The 16862-nt window shown below is 42.9% G+C and overlaps 1 protein-coding gene and 1 pseudogene across 1 annotated transcript; both read left to right on the forward strand.

Annotated features, from left to right (window-relative positions):
- Nucleotides 1–16862, forward strand: part of LOC137761953 (elongation factor 1-alpha 1-like) — a 34159-nt pseudogene that overhangs the window by 1875 nt on the left and 15422 nt on the right.
- Nucleotides 1825–2766, forward strand: LOC137761955 (protein BEX1). The gene has a single exon (XM_068539147.1). The coding sequence runs from the start codon at nt 2166–2168 to the stop codon at nt 2550–2552; it is 387 nt and encodes a 128-aa protein (XP_068395248.1). The 5' UTR covers nt 1825–2165; the 3' UTR covers nt 2553–2766.

Below are 16862 nucleotides of genomic sequence, written 5' to 3' on the forward strand. Positions count from 1 at the left end.
TAGAAAACCCAAATAGAGAACAAAAACTGGGACCCATGGGCTAAATTCAACGCTCAGAAGGTCTGGGTTTGGCCCAGATTACAATCTTGAGAAATTTGAAACACCTTAAAGAACCAGGTGTGACACCTGGAATAGATCCTGTATGTGGTCTTGTGACTTTTTATCCTTTCACCCTGTTCTCGAGGTTGTCTTCACAGGAAAGTAAATATTTCTCTATGCCCCAATTTCTATCAAATGTAAGAAAACAAAAGCCAGTGAGAGGGGCTTCCCTGGTGGCGCAGTGGTTGCGAATCCGCCTGCCAGTGCAGGGGACACAGGTTCGAGCCCTGGTCCGGGAAGATCCCACATGCCATGGAGCAACTAAGCCCGTGCGCCACAACTACTGAGCCTGAGCTCTAGAGCCCGTGAGCCACAACTACTGAGCCCATGTGCCGCAACTACGGAAGCCCACGCGCCTACAGCCCGTGCTCCACAACGAGAGAAGCCACTGCAATAAGAAGCCCCCGCACTGCAACGAAGAGTAGCTCCCGCTCTCTGCAACTAGAGGAAGCCTGCGCGCTGCAACGAACACCCAACACAGCCAAATAAAAAAAAAAAAAAAAAAAAAAGCCAATGAGAGATGGATGTTTCAAGAAAAATGGAAGTATCTTTGTGAACGAGAGCTCATTTCTATATGTTTAATTTTAAACAAACTGTCTGTGTTGCAGGAAGACAAATGATGCATTTCAACCTGCCTGGTCCCAGGAGGCACTGAGTTTGCAACCTCTGCCTTGAATGGTTCTAGCAAGTGTTTCTCAAAGGTGGGGCATTTTATTGGGCAAACGTTCTCTCTATTGGGCGGGAAAATCCATGCATTGAAGACGTTCAGCATCCCTGCCTACCTCCAATGCCTAGAGAATATCAGTAGTGCCTCCCAAACCTCTTAGAGGGTCCTTGGTGTAGGTTTCGACCCAGAAGCTTCCTGGGGGCTGGGCCAGCACCTGGGTAGCCATTGCACCACCGGCCTGGGCCTGGCACAGCGTTGGTGCTCAGCAAGCTCTTGTCCCGTTCTGGTCAGTCCTTCACTGAGGACCTACTGTGTGCCAGCACCATCTAGGCACTTCATATTCATACAGCTAATCCTTACAACATCCAACTGAAATCAGTATCATGAAGCCCATTTTAGAGGTAAAAATGCTGAGGCTCCGAGAGGGTAGCAAACGTGCCCAGGATCTCACAGCTGTGGAAGACCAGGACCAATAGAACCCAGCCCTCCTGACTCCAAGACCAGCTGTTTTGTACTTGTGTGATCAGGCCACCCAAGATGGCTGTGCTCTTGCTCTCTGTACATCCCTTGCTCCACCAGTCTCTGCTTCACCTACACCCTGTTCACATGCCTGACCTGCCCTCTTAATCATAGAGCCTCATCAGTAATTTCCTATGTACTTGCCCCCCATCCCAGCTAGTGATTGTTCTAATATTTAGATCAGAACTATCTCCACTATGATGGTTTGTTAAAGGGGTGTGCCCCTCTGCTGGTTTCCCTGGTAACTGATGAGCCAACCTGATCTCAACTCCCTCTATAACTGGTAGCCTTCCCCCCCCCCCCCCCCATAGCAAAGATTGCTGCCACGTCTGCCACACATGGTGGGGCAGCGCTCCAGAACCTTGCTTCAGACACGTAAGACCCCCATCCCCATCCATTAAACCACTGATATCTCTGTCACTGACTCCAGGCTCTCTCTTCTGTCGTGAGGCTGGGAAAGCACAGGGCTTGCATCCTGCGGGGGGCAGCCCAGCAGTACTGCAACACAGCTGCCTCTCAGACCATGGGGGAAGCAGAATGGAGCCCCTGGGGGCAGAGGTTTTGTTGCTCTCGTTCCCCAGTATGTAGAACAGTGCCTGGCACATAGTAGGTGTTTAATAATACTTGCTTTAAAAAATGAGTGAGAGGAACACACAAAGAAAGGAGAGCGTCGGGGCCCAAGCCGGTGCTTGGACAAGTGACACGGGGGGCAGGGGGAGGTCCCTGCTCCCGGTGGCCCTGAGGGAGTGCGGGCCGAGGTCGACCCCCAAGAGTAAGAGGCGCGGGGGCAGCAGGTCTGCGAGTCGAAGTGTCGCGGCGGCGGCACACTTGCAGCAAGAATCGGGAGGAGCAGGAGACAGCGAGGATAGGCCCAGGAGCAATGGCGTCCAAAGAGGAACAAGCAGTAAAAAATCTCTACATGGAAAATGCCAACCAGGAGAATGAAAACAAGGATGAAAAGGGGCAGGATGCTAATAAAGGAGAGCCTTTCGCCCTCCCTTTGGAAGCTGGTGAATATTGTGTACCTAGAGGAAATCGTAGGAGGTTCCGTGTTAGGCAGCCCATCCTGCAGTATAGATGGGACATGACTCAGAGGCTTGAAGAGCCACAGGCAAGGATGAAAGAAGAGAATATGGAAAGGGTTGGGGAGGAGGTGAGGCAGTTGATGGAAAAGCTGAGGGAAAAGCAGTTGAGTCATAGTCTGCGGGCAGTTAGCACTGACCCCCCTCACCATGACCATCATGATGAGTTCTGCCTTATGCCTTGAATCCTGATGTTTTCCCTGAAATTAGTAGGGAGACACACCTGCTTCCTAAACTTACATGTTTGTGACGTACCTTTGTTGTAAACCTTTTGATGTTACTTGTTTCTTGTGGGTCTCCTATCACCAGCTTCTAATTGAATGTTGTGTTTCTGACCCAATCTGTAAGTTTCTGTCAGCAGGAGAGTTTTACCTATTGCATGGAGAGATGTTCTTTATATATTGTGACGTTAATAAAGCAGTTTAAAAAAGCAAAAAAAAAAAAAAAATGAGTGAATACACTGATGAATGTGACATAGGTTATTACCATATCACAACTGCTAGTTTAGAGAGTCTGAACAACAGCTTTTAGAGCAGGAGAGAGATGCTTTCTGCCCAGGGACTCAGGGCAGCCTTCAGAAAGACTGACCAGTGGGCTGGACCTCGGAGGATGAGAATGGTTTCCACGCACCAGGCAGGGAGTGGTAGGAGAGGGCATTCTTGGCAAAGGGAAACATATTAGCAAAAGCCTGGAGGCTTGGAGAGAAGAAGACTTTCCTGAGGCCTCCTTGCAGCTTAGTTAGGTGGAGGAGCCAAGATTCAAGTCCAGAAAACTCAACTTCAGAACCCGTGCTCTTAACCACTACCCAGACTGCTTCCCATGCAATAAACAGCAAGGTCAGTCCGGGGCATTCAGGGAAGAATTGACAGGAATGAGGGATTGAATGACGATGGAGAGGAAGAAATCGAGAATGACTTCAGGTCCTCAGTTAAGTCACTCACTGAACAAGTAGTGAGCGTACATTCTGTGCCAAACTCCAGCTAGGAGTTAGAGAGTCAGGCACAAGTTAAGTCCCACCTCTGCCCCCCAGCTCACGGTGACCAGGCCCAAGGGCGAGAGGGCAGCCGCGGGAAGCTGACTCCTGGCACAAGTCATTAAAAGGTATTTCTTTTCTTGCCTCTTCCTCCAGGTACACAGGTTTATTTGGCATCACAAACACCATAGCAACCATATGGGGGAATCTTGTCTCCCATGGCTGTGGGGTTCTTAACCCCCCAGGGGAAGGACCTAGTTCAGGGGGCCAGGGATACCAGTTTTTCCCACTGCACCAGGGATTCTGTCCCCATTCCCTGGGACCACCAAAATCAGCTTGTCAGACAGAGAGCTAGTAGTATTCTCTCTTTCTCCCTTTTGCAAACCTGGCCTGAGATGGACATGCATTCCCCCCACCCCACCCCCAGGCAGAACTTCCTGTTCCCCCACAGATTATGCCAGCTTCTGGCATTTCTGCTGCTGTTGGACCTAGAGAATCCCAGAATATCAGACCAAAGGCATTGAAAGTGCTTCTAGGCCTGAGACCCTCAAATCCCTACCCTGGCGAACATGGCCCTGGGTCATGTGTGGACATGGGGCTTCTTCAGAGCAGGGGTCACAAGCTCTTTTTTTTTTTTTCCTTAAATATTTATTTATTTATTTATGGCTGCATCGGGTTTTAGTTGCGGCATGTGGGATCTTTCGTCGTGGCTCACGGGCTTCTCTCTAGTCGTGGCGTGAGGGCTCAGTAGTTGTGGCGCACAGGCTTAGTTGCCCTGCAGCAACTAAGTTCCCTGACCTTAGTTCCCTGACCATGGATCGAACCCGTGTCCCCTGTATTGGAAGGCGGACTCTCAACCACTGGACCACCAGGGAAATCCCCACAAACTCTTGTAAACTGTGAAGTGGGCTGAGTGCAGGGGAAAAAAACTGAAATGGTGCATATATGTATGGTTCTGCCCCCCATTTTTACATGGATTCTAATGTGTAAGATACACAGTTCCTGACCTTACTTTTTTACTTAATTAATCTTGAAAAGCATTTCCTTCCTTCCTTTCTTTCTTTTTTTCTTTCTTTTTCTTTCTTTCTTTCTTCCTTCCTTTCTTTTTCTCTTTCTTCCTTCCTTTTTTTCTTTCTTTCTTTCTTCCTTCCTTTCTTTCTTTTTCTCTTTCTTCCTTCCTTTTTCTTTCTTTCTTTCACAGCTGTAATAGTATTCTACTGTACAGATGAACCAAACTTTTAAAACAATCTAGAGAGATGCCCATGGGTGTCCTTAAATAGAAGAGTTGAGAAGCCCTAAAATTTTATCCACCTCCTTCTTTTTTACAAATGAGGAAACAGAAGTTCAGAGGGAGAGGACTATCATTTATTGAACATCCAATACATGCCAGGCATGTTCACATATGTGATCTGGGTTTATCCTCATGAGATATATATTAGTATCTCCATTTTATGGAGGAGGAAACAGAGGCTCAAAGAGGTTAAGACACTTGTCAAAGACCGCACAGCTAGTGAATGACAAAGCTGGAATTTAAACTCAGGTCTGTGTAACTCTACGCCCTTAGCCAATTTGTAGAAAAGCCAACTTGTGCTAAGAAGGATGAGGCTAGGGATTTGGCCAGCATTTTAGAGGGGGAGGCAGGGTGTAGTGGTGGCCATGGAGATTACTGAGAGCCCAGGAGTAGCTGGGTAAAAATTCAGGAGCAGTTTGTGGATTCCTCAATCCCACCTGGAGTTCTTTCAGCTCAAACCCCCATCCTCACCCCACACCCTGATCCTAAACCCAGACGGCTTACTGTGGTCATAAATAGAATCCATTACTCCACACCTATGCTGTCCCCCTGCTTCCTTTGGGGATTCCATTTATACCTTATACTTAAAGTAGCTTGAAGTTGTTCCAAGCTCACTGATGCTTTGTAATTATTTTTAAGTCTTTTTCTCTTAAATCTGTCTCATTTTGGATACTTTCTATTGCTGTGTCTTTAAGTTCACTAACCTTTTTATTGGCTGTATCTAGTCTGTTGTTAGTCCTATCCAGGTATTTTTCACTTTAGATGTTGTGGTATTAATCTCTACAATTTTGATTTGGGTCTTTTAAAATACCCAAAAAGGGACTTCCCTGATGGCACAGTGGTTGGGACTCCGCACTCCCAATGCGGGGGGCCCGGGTTCGATCCCTGCTTGGCGAGCTGAATCCTGCATGCATGCCACGGCTGGGAGTTTGCATGCCACAACTAAGGAGCCCACGTGCCGCAACTAAGGAGGCTGCGAGCTGCAACTGAGGAGCCTGTCTGCTGCAGCTGGGGAGCCTGCCAGCCACAACTAAGGAGCCTGCCTGCCACAACTAAGACCCGGTGCAAACAAATAAATAAATAATAAAAACTATTAAAAATAAAATAAAATACCCAAAAGAATTGAAAGCAGGATCTGGAAGAGATACTTGTACACCCATGTTCAAGACAGCATTAGTCACAATTGCTAAAACATAGAAGCAGCTCAAATGTCCATCAGTGGATGGACGGATAAGTAAAATGTGGTGTATACATACAATGGAATATTATTCAACCTTAAAAAGGAAGGAAATTCTGACATATGCTACAACACAGATGAACCTTAAGGACATTATAAGTAAAATAAGCCAGTCACAAAAAGACATACACTGTTTGATTCCACTTATATGAAATACTTAGAGCAGCCAAAATCATAAAGACAGAAATTGTGTGGTTGCCAGGGGCTGGGGGGAGGGGTAAATGAAAAGTTATTTTTTAATGGATACAGAGTTTCCGTTCTGTAAGATGAAAAGACTTACGGGAATGGATGGTGGTGATGGTTGCACAACAATGTAAATGTATTTAATATCACTCAATTGTATGCTTAAAAATGGTTAAGATGTTAAATTTTATGTATTTTTTAACCAAAAATTTTAAAAGACGTTAAAAATCTTCCATGTCTCTACTTACCATGTTTAACCTTTCTTCTACCTGCCTGAACACCTAGAATGTAGTTACAGTAACTCTTAATTCCCTTTTCTACTAATTCTATCATCTGTGTCATTTTGGAGTCTGTTTCTATTGATTGGGGTTTTTTTCTGCTCATTTTGGGTCTTATTTACTTGCTTATTTGCATGTCTGACAACTTATTGGATGCCAGACATCATAAATTTTACCTTTTTTGGTGCTGGATATATATATATATTTTTTAAATTTATTTATTTATTTATTTTTGGCTGTGTTGGGTCATCGTTTCTGTGCGAGAGCCTTCTCCAGTTGCGGCGAGCGGGGGCCACTCTTCATCGCGGTGCGCGGGCCTCTCACTGTTGCGGCCTCTCCCGTTGTGGAGCACAGGCTCCAGACGCGCAGGCTCAGTAGCTGTGACGCACGGGCTTAAGTTGCTCCGCGGCATGTGGGATCCTCCCAGACTAGGGCTCGAACCCGTGTCCCCTGCATTGGCAGGCAGACTCCCAGCCACTGCGCCACCAGGGAAGTCCTGGTGCTGGATATTTTTGTATTCCTATAAATTTTCTTGAAATTTGTTCTGGGCCACAAGTTACTCGGAAATAGATTTATTCTTTCGAGGCCTGTTTTGAGGCTTTCTAAGGTGGGATTAAAGCAGCCGTTATTCTAGGGCTCATTTTGTGCCACTACTGAGACAGTACACTTCTGAGTACTTTACCCAATCCCTCTTGAATTGTGAGGTTTTCCACTCTGGCTGGTGGGAATACAAAGTATTCCCGACGCTAGTGAATTCTGGTGATGGTTCTTTCCCCAGCCTCAGGTAGTTAAGTTTCTTTACACATCAGCTAATTCAGTTCCTCAGCTGAAGAGGGAACCCTCTGCAGATCTCTGTCTGCAGCTCTCTCCTCTCTGGTGCTTGGCCCTGCTAACTTCCTTCCTTGGTTCCATCTCTACCCCAGGAGTCTGCCAGGCCCGCCCTGGGCTCCCCTCCCTCTGCTGCAGCTCAGAAACTGTCTCCAGGCAATAAGCTGGAGCCATCGTAAACTCACCGTATTGGTTTCCCCTTCTCAGGAATCACTGTCCTCCACTGCTCGTGGGCCATGTTAGAAAACCATTGTTTCATATATTTTTTTGTCCAGTTTTTTTAGTTGTTTCAGGTGAGGGAGTTTATCTGGTACCTGTTACTCTATCTTGGCCCACAGCAGAAGTGTTAACAGATTTTTAATGGACTAGTTTATAGTTTATTTTTAGGATCTACTAAGGAGAAGGGTCCTTGGACAAAGCAGCCTTTAAAATAGTCTCTAAGGATAATCACAGAAAGGCTTGGAGAACTACACAATTCATGAAAAGTAGAGGTCTGTTTTGTTTGTTTGCTTTTTAATTGAAGTATAGTCGTTTTACAATGTTGTGTTAGTTTCAGGTATACAGCAAAGTGATTCAGTCATATATCTATGTGACTATAGAACAGTCATATTCTATAGTCATATATAAGCATATATATATATATATATACTTTTTCAGATTCTTTTCCATTATAAGTTATTACAAGGTATTGAATATACTTCCCTGTGCTATACAGTAGGTTCTTACTGCTTATCTATTCTATATATAGTAGTGCGTATCTGTTAATCCCAAACTCCTAAGTCATCCCTCCCCTCTCCCTTTCCCCTTTGGTACAGAGGTCACTTTTTCGTATTAGGAGTCAGAGGCCAGAGTCCCTCCTGTTCAAGACAGCCTGCAGGCTGCCTTTCAGGGGAATTCAGACTGGTTCTTGCTCTCATACCTGACCCATCTGTCTACAAATGGTGGCATCAGCCCTCTCCCTCCACCCTCCTTGGTAGGCACCTGTGCGGTTACACCTACATCAAACTCCTCCCCAGAGCCACAGGAAACAGGATAATGGAACCTTGGCATCCCACCCTGGGAAGCGTAAGAATCTTTGCACTAAATATTAAATACGTTGGGAGATGGAGCGGCCTCTCGTAGCCACTGCCCCCCACACCCCCTCAAAAGAAAACTTAAACTTTTATTTTGGAATAATTATAAACTCAAAGGAAAGTGTAAAAACAGTGCATGGAGACTTGTGTATCCTCACCCAGATTCCCCCTGTGGTGACGTCTTACATAGCTGTAGTACAGTATCTTAGTTCCCTGACCAGAGATTGAACCCATGACCCCTGCAGTGGAAGCATGGAGTCCTAACCACGGGACCGCCAGGGAATTCCCTGTAGTACAGTACCTAAACTGGGAAAGTCACATTACTCCTGCTGCATTACTACTAACTGGTCCACAGATCTTGTTCAGTTTTCACCATCTTCTAAAAATTGCACTCATTCGTGTGTATGTGTGTGTAGTTCTACTTTATGCCCTGTAGAGGTTCCAGTAAGCACCATTACAGTCAAGTTGCAGAATAGTCCTGTCATCACAGCTGCTTTGTCCCGTGTCTTGTATTCCTAAACACTCCCACCCTATCCCACCTCCTCACCCCTGTCCCTGTCCCCCTGGCAACCACTGATCTGGTCTTCATCTCCATAGTTGTGTCGTGTTAAGAATGTTCTACAAATGGAATCACACAGTACGTAATCTTTTGGAATTGACTTTTTTTCACCAAGCATAATGCCCTTGAGGTCCATCCAGGTTGTTGCATGTTTCAATAGTTCATTCCTTGGTGTCGCTGAGTCATATTCCATGTCATGAATGCTCCAGAGTTTTCAGCCATGATTGCATTAAATACATTTTCGCCACCTTTCTCTCTTCTCCTTCTGGGACCCCTATAATGTGAAGGTTAGTACGCTTGATGTTGTCCCAGATGTCCCTTAAACCGTTCTCATTTTTTAAAATTTGTTTTTCTTTTTGCTGTTCTGATTGGGTGATTTCCATTATTCTATCTTCCAGATCACTTATGCCTTCTTCTGTATGACCTGTTAGTCTGCTATTAATTCCTTCTAGTGCGTTTTTCACTTCAGTTTTTGTATTCTTCAGTTCTGACTGGTTCTTTTTTTTTTTTTAATATTTATTTATTTATTTGGCTGCTCTGGGTCTTAGTTGCAGCACACGGGATCTTCAATGCAGCATGCTGGATCTTTTAGTTGCGGCATGCAAACTCTTAGCTATGGCATGTGGGATCTAGTTCCCTGACCAGGGATCGAACCCGGGCTCCCTGCATTGGGAGCATGGAGCCTTAGCCACTGGACCACCAGGGAAGTCCCTGACTGGTTCTTTTTTATATTTTCTAGTTTGTTGTTAAAATTCTCACTGTGTTTATCTATTCTTTTCCGTAGTTCAGTTAACATTCCTATTACTAATGCTTTGAGCCCTTTATCTGGCAAATTATTTATCTCTGTTTCATTAGTTGTTTTTGCAGGGTTTTTTCTTGTTCTTTCATTTGAAACAAATTCTTCTGTCTCTATGAAGTTAGGTGAAACAGTTACCTATCCTGATCCTGAAGGGTTGTCCTTGTGTGGGAATGTCCCTCTACAGTCCAGTGGCTTTGGTAGAAGAGCTGGATCTGATGAGAGCATGAGTCACATCTCCCCCCAGAGTACCCTGGCAGCTATCACCTTGGTAGGAGGTGGGGCTGGAGGTGGAGAGGCGAGAGCCAGAGCCGGGTGTGAACAGGGGCTGCTCTACTCAGTAGACACCACCACCATATCGGGGTGTGGTCAAATCCCAAATTGCTGGAGCAGAAGCCCTGAGGGTCAGGCTCTAGCAGGTTCTGTTCCCTCTCCGGCATCAGCACCTTCTCCCCAGAGGGGAGCAGTGCTGGAGCAAGAGGGGCCGGAGCAAGTGCCTGGTGAGGGCCGGGATGCAGGCTGTGATGTTCCCAGCACACCTGTCAGAGTTCCAGACCACTCCCAATCTGCCATAGGATTTTTTTTAAAGAAAGGAAAAACATGAAGGAAATATGACAATTTAACGATGATAGTGTCTGGGTGGTTGTAGGATTATGAATAATTTGGTTTTCTTTCTGTATTTCTATAACTGCTATATTGACTATATATTGCTTTTTTATTGAAGTATAGTTGGTTTACAATATTGTGTTAGTTTCAGGTATACAGAAAAGTGATTCAGTTATATATATTTTTTCAAATTATTTTCCATTACAGGTTATTAGAAGATATTGAATATTGTTTCCCTGTTATACAGCAAATCCTTATTGCTTATCTATTTTATTTATAGTAGTTTATATCTGTTGATCCCATACTCCTAATTATCCCTTCCTCCCTCCCTTAAGTTCTCTCTTTGGTAACCACAAGTTTGATTTCCATGTCTATGAGTCTGTTTCTGTTTTGTATACAGATTCATTTGTATTATTTTTTAAATTCCACATATAAGTGATATCATATACTATTTTTGTTTCTCTCACTTGTGTACTGCTTTAATAATTAACAATTAATTAATTTAGTAATTAATTTTTTCAAACCCAAACTTTAGTGTTGAGGGAAAAAAAGACAGACTGTGAAAATGTGTGAAAGACTGAGCTTGGCCTCCCTGTTTTAAATCCTTTTCTGTACCTTCCTTCCTAGCCGCAGGGATGATGGAAAAACACTTTAGTTTGATTCTGGATAAAACTTGCCAATTCCACGAGCATTCACTGCAGACCTACGGTGTGCCAGGCCCTTTGCTAGGTCCTGGGGGATACAGAGATGACTGAGCCATGGTCCTTGCCCTGGAAGACCTCATAATGGAGTCTCCAGTATTGGCTTTTCTTAGAACTAGAAGCAGTTTTATCTGGAGGCTGAAGCCTTAGGCCAAACCAAAGTGTCCAAAGGTGGCATTAAAAGAATCAGCAAGTCAGTGGGAAAAGCCCTTTGGGAGAAGGAAAGGGAGAAGAAAGGGGGAGTAGTTGGTGATGTTTTAAAAGAGGAACCCCAGACCTCCCTGGTGGCGCAGTGGTTAAGAATCCACATGCCAATGCAGGGGACACAGATTCGAGTCCTGGTCCGGGAAGATCCCACATGCCGCGGAGCAACTAAGCCTGTGTGCCACAACTACTGAGCCTGCGCTCTACAGCCCGCAAGCCACAACTACTGAGCCCATGCGCCACAACTACTGAAGCCCACGTGCCTAGAGCCTGTGCTCTGCAACAAGAGAAGCCACCTCAATGAGAAACCCGCGCACCGCAGCAAAGAGTAGCCCCCGCTCACCGCAATGAAGATCCAATGCAGCCAAAAATAAAATGTAAATAAATAAATAAATTTATTAAAAAAAAAAAAAAAGAGGAACCCGAAGCAGCAAATTGCTTGCTCTGGTCTGAATGCTTCCGATGTTGAAATCTGAAAGCGTGATGTGATGGTATTAGGAGATCTGGCCTTTGGGGACTGCGCCCTTATAAAAGAGGCCTGAGGGAGCTCCCTTGCCCCGTCCACCATGTGAGGACACAACAAGAAGTCAGGTCTACCCACCACCAGAGCCTCCCATCAAGCCTCTTAGATAGCCTCAACCACCAGAGGGCAGACAACAGAAGCAAGAAAAACTACAATCCTGCAGCCTGTGGACCAAAAACCACAGTTACAGAAAGATAGACAAGATGAAAAGGCAGAGGGCTATGTACCAGATGAAGGAACAAGAAAAAACCCCAGAAAAACAACTAAATGAAGTGGAGATAGGCAACCTTCCAGAAAAAGAATTCAGAATAATGACAGTGAAGATGATCCAGGACCTCGGAATAAGAATGGAGGCAAAGATTGAGAAGATGCAAGAAATGATTAACAAAGACCTAGAAGAATTAAAGAACAAACAAACAGAGATGACCAATACAATAACTGAAATGAAAACTACACTAGAAGGAATCAATAGCAGAATAACTGAGGCAGAAGAACAGATAAGTGACCTGGAAGACAGAATGGTGGAATTCACTGCTATGGAACAGAATAAAGAAAAAAGAATGAAAAGAAATGAAGACAGCCTAAGAGACCTCTGGGACAACATTAAACGCAACAACATTCGCATTATAGGGGTCCCAGAAGGAGAAGAGAGAGAGAAAGGACCAGAGAAAATATTTGAAGAGATTATAGTCGAAAACTTCCCTAACATGGGAAAGGAAATAGCCACCCAAGTCCAGGAAGCGCAGAGAGTCCGAGGCAGGATAAACCCAAGGAGAAACACGCCAAGACACATAGCAATCAAACTGGCAAAAATTAAAGACAAAGAAAAACTACTGAAAGCAGCAAGGGAAAAACGACAAATAACATACAAGGGAACTCCCATAAGGTTAACAGCTGATTTCTCAGCAGAAACTCTGCAAGCCAGAAGGGAGTGGCATGATATACTTAAAGTGATGAAAGGGAAGAACCTACAACCAAGATTACTCTACCCGGCAAGGATCTCATTTAGATTTGATGGAGAAATCAAAAGCTTTACAGACAAGCAAAAGCTAAGAGAATTCAGCACCACCAAACCAGCTCTACAACAAATGCTAAAGGAACTTCTCTAAGTGGGAAACACAAGAGAAGAAAAGGACCTACAAAAACAAACCCAAAACAATTAAGAAAATGGTCATAGGAACATACATATGTATAATTACCTTAAACGTGAATGGATTAAATGCCCCAACCAAAAGACATAGACTGGCTGAATGGATACAAAAACAAGACCCATATATATGCTGTCTACAAGAGACCCACTTTAGACCTAGGGACACATACAGACTGAAAGTGAGGGGATGGAAAAAGATATTCCATGCAAATGGAAATCAAAAGAAAGCTGGAGTAGCTATACTCATATCAGATAAAATAGACTTTAAAATAAAGAATGTTACAAGAGACAAGGAAGGACACTACATAATGATCCAGGGATCAATCCAAGAAGAAGATATAACAATTATAACTATATATGCACCCAGCATAGGAGCACCTCAATACATAAGGCAACTGCTAACAGCTATAAAAGAGGAAATCGACAGTAACACAATAATAGTGGGGGACTTTAACACTTCACTTACACCAATGGACAGATCATCCAAAATGAAAATAAATAAGGAAACAGAAGCTTTAAATGACACAATAGACCAGATAGATTTAATTGATATATATAGGACATTCCATCCAAAAACAGCAGATTACACGTTCTTCTCAAGTGCACACGGAACATTCTCCAGGATAGATCACATCTTGGGTCACAAATCAAGCCTCAGTAAATTTAAGAAAATTGAAATCATATCAAGCATCTTTTCTGACCACAACGCTATGAGATTAGAAATGAATTACAGGGAAAAAAACGTAAAAAAGACAAACACATGGAGGCTAAACAATACGTTACTAAATAACCAAGAGATCACTGAAGAAATCAAAGAGGAAATAAAAAAGTATCTAGAGACAAATGACAATGAAAACACGACGACCCAAAACCTATGGGATGCAGCAAAAGCGGTTCTAAGAGGGAAGTTTATAGCTATACAAGCCTACCTAAAGAAACAAGAAAAATCTCAAGTAAACAATCTAACCTTACACCTAAAGAAACTAGAGAAAGAAGAACAAACAAAACCCAAAGTTAGCAGAAGGAAAGAAATCATAAAGATCAGAGCAGAAATAAATGAAATAGAAACAAAGAAAACAATAGCAAAGATCAATAAAACTAAAAGTTGGTTCTTTGAGAAGATAAACAAAATTGATAAGCCATTAGCCAGACTCATCAAGAAAAAGAGGGAGAGGACTCAAATCAATAAAATCAGAAACGAAAAAGGAGAAGTTACAACAGACACCGCAGAAATACAAAGCATCCTAAGAGACTACTGCAAGCAACTTTATGCCAATAAAATGGACAACCTGGAAGAAATGGACAAATTCTTAGAAAGGTATAACCTTCCAAGACTGAATCAGGAAGAAATAGAAAATATGAACAGACCAATCACAAGTAATGAAATTGAAACTGTGATTAAAAATCTTCCAACAAACAAAAGTCCAGGACCAGATGGCTTCACAGGTGAATTCTATCAAACATTTAGAGAAGAGCTAACACCCATCCTTCTCAAACTCTTCCAAAAAATTGCAGAGGAAGGAACACTCCCAAACTCATTCTATGAGGCCACCATCACCCTGATACCAAAACCAGACAAAGACACTACAAAAAAAGAAAATTACAGACCAATATCACTGATGAATATAGATGCAAAAATCCTCAACAAAATACTAGCAAACAGAATCCAACAACACATTAAAAGGATCATACACCACGATCAAGTGGGATTTATCCCAGGGATGCAAGGATTCTTCAATATACGCAAATCAATCAATGTGATACACCATATTAACAAATTGAAGAATAAAAACCATATGATCATCTCAATAGATGCAGAAAAAGCTTTTGACAAAATTCAACACCCATTTCTGATAAAAACTCTCCAGAAAGTGGGCATAGAGGGAACCTACCTCAACATAATAAAGGCCATATATGACAAACCCACAGCAAACATCATTCTCAATGGTGAAAAACTGAAAGCATTTCCTCCAAGATCAGGAACGAGACAAGGATGTCCACTCTCACCACTATTATCCAACATAGTTCTGGAAGTCCTAGCCACGGCAATCAGAGAAGAAAAAGAAATAAAAGGAATACAAATTGGAAAAGAAGAAGTAAAACTGTCACTGTTTGCAGATGACATGATACTATACATAGAGAATCCTAAAACTGCCACCAGAAAACTGCTAGAGCTAATTAATGAATATGGTAAAGTTGCAGGATACAAAATTAATGCACAGAAATCTCTTGCATTCCTATACACTAATGATGAAAAATCTGAAAGAGAAATTATGGAAACACTCCCATTTACCATTGCAACAAAAAGAATAAAATACTTAGGAATAAACCTACCTAGGGAGACAAAAGACCTGTATGCAGAAAACTATAAGACACTGATGAAAGAAATTAAAGATGATACCAACAGATGGAGAGATATACCATGTTCTTGGATTGGAAGAATCAACATTGTGAAAATGAGTATACTACCCAAAGCAATCTACAGATTCAATGCAATCCCTATCAAATTACCAATGGCATTGTTTACGGAGCTAGAACAAATCATCTTAAAATTTGTATGGAGACACAAAAGACCCCGAATAGCCAAAGCAGTCTTGAGGCAAAAAAATGGAGCTGGAGGAATCAGACTCCCTGACTTCAGACTCTACTACAAAGCTACAGTAATCAAGACAATATGGTACTGGCACAAAAACAGAAACATAGATCAATGGAACAAGATAGAAAGCCCAGAGATTAACCCATGCACCTATGGTCAACTAATCTATGACAAAGGAGGCAAAGATATACAATGGAGAAAAGACAGTCTCTTCAATAAGTGGTGCTGGGAAAACTGGACAGCTACATGTAAAAGAATGAAATTAGAATACTCCCTAACACCATACACAAAAATAAACTCAAAATGGATTAGAGACCTAAATATAAGACTGGACACCATAAAACTCTTAGAGGAAAACATAGGAAGAACACTCTTTGACATAAATCACAGCAAGATCTTTTTTGATCCACCTCCTAGAGTAATGGAAATAAAAACAAAAATAAACAAGTGGGACCTAATGAAACTTCAAAGCTTTTGCACAGCAAAGGAAACCATAAACAAGACGAAAAGACAACCCTCAGAATGGGAGAAAATATTTGCAAATGAATCAACGGACAAAGGATTAATCTCCAAAATATATAAACAGCTCATTCAGCTCAATATCAAAGAAACAAACACCCCAATCCAAAAATGGGCAGAAGACCTAAATAGACATTTCTCCAAAGAAGACATACAGACGGGCACGAAGCACATGAAAAGATGCTCAACATCACTAATTATTAGAGAAATGCAAATCAAAACTACAATGAGGTATCACCTCACTCCTGTTAGAATGGGCATCATCAGAAAATCTACAAACAACAAATGCTGGAGAGGGTGTGGAGAAAAGGGAACCCTCTTGCACTGTTGGTGGGAATGTAAATTGATACAGCCACTATGGAGAACAATATGGAGGTTCCTTAAAAAACTAAAAATAGAATTACCATAAGACCCAGCAATCCCACTACTGGGCATATACCCAGAGAAAACCGTAATTCAAAAAGACACATGCACCCGAATGTTCATTGCAGCACTATTTACAATAGCCAGGTCATGGAAGCAACCTAAATGCCCATCAGCAGACGAATGGATAAAGAAGATGTGGTACATATATACAATGGAATATTACTCAGCCATAAAAAGGAACGAAACTGAGTCATTTGTTGAGACGTGGATGGATCTAGAGACAGTCATACAGAGTGAAGTAAGTCAGAAAGAGAAAAACAAATATCGTATATTAACACATGTATGTGGAACCTAGAAAAATGGTACAGATGAGCCAGTTTGCAGGGCAGAAGTTGAGACACAGATGTAGAGAATGGACATATGGACACCAAGGGGGGAAAACTGCGGTGAGGTGGGGATGGTGGTGTGCTGAATTGGGCGATTGGGATTGACATGTATACACTGATGGGTATAAAATTGATGCCTAATAAGAACCTGCAGTATATTAAAAAAAAAAAAAAAAAAGAAGTCAGCCCCCCAGAAGAGGGCCCTCCCCCAACCATGCTGGTATCC

The sequence above is a fragment of the Eschrichtius robustus genome, chromosome 3, assembly GCF_028021215.1.
Source record: "Eschrichtius robustus isolate mEscRob2 chromosome 3, mEscRob2.pri, whole genome shotgun sequence".
Classification (NCBI taxonomy): domain Eukaryota; kingdom Metazoa; phylum Chordata; class Mammalia; order Artiodactyla; family Eschrichtiidae; genus Eschrichtius; species Eschrichtius robustus.

Excerpts from the sequence above, each read along its gene's own strand:
- LOC137761955 (XM_068539147.1), top strand. The coding sequence starts at position 2,166 with ATGGCGTCCAAAGAGGAACAAGCAGTAAAAAATCTCTACATGGAAAAT.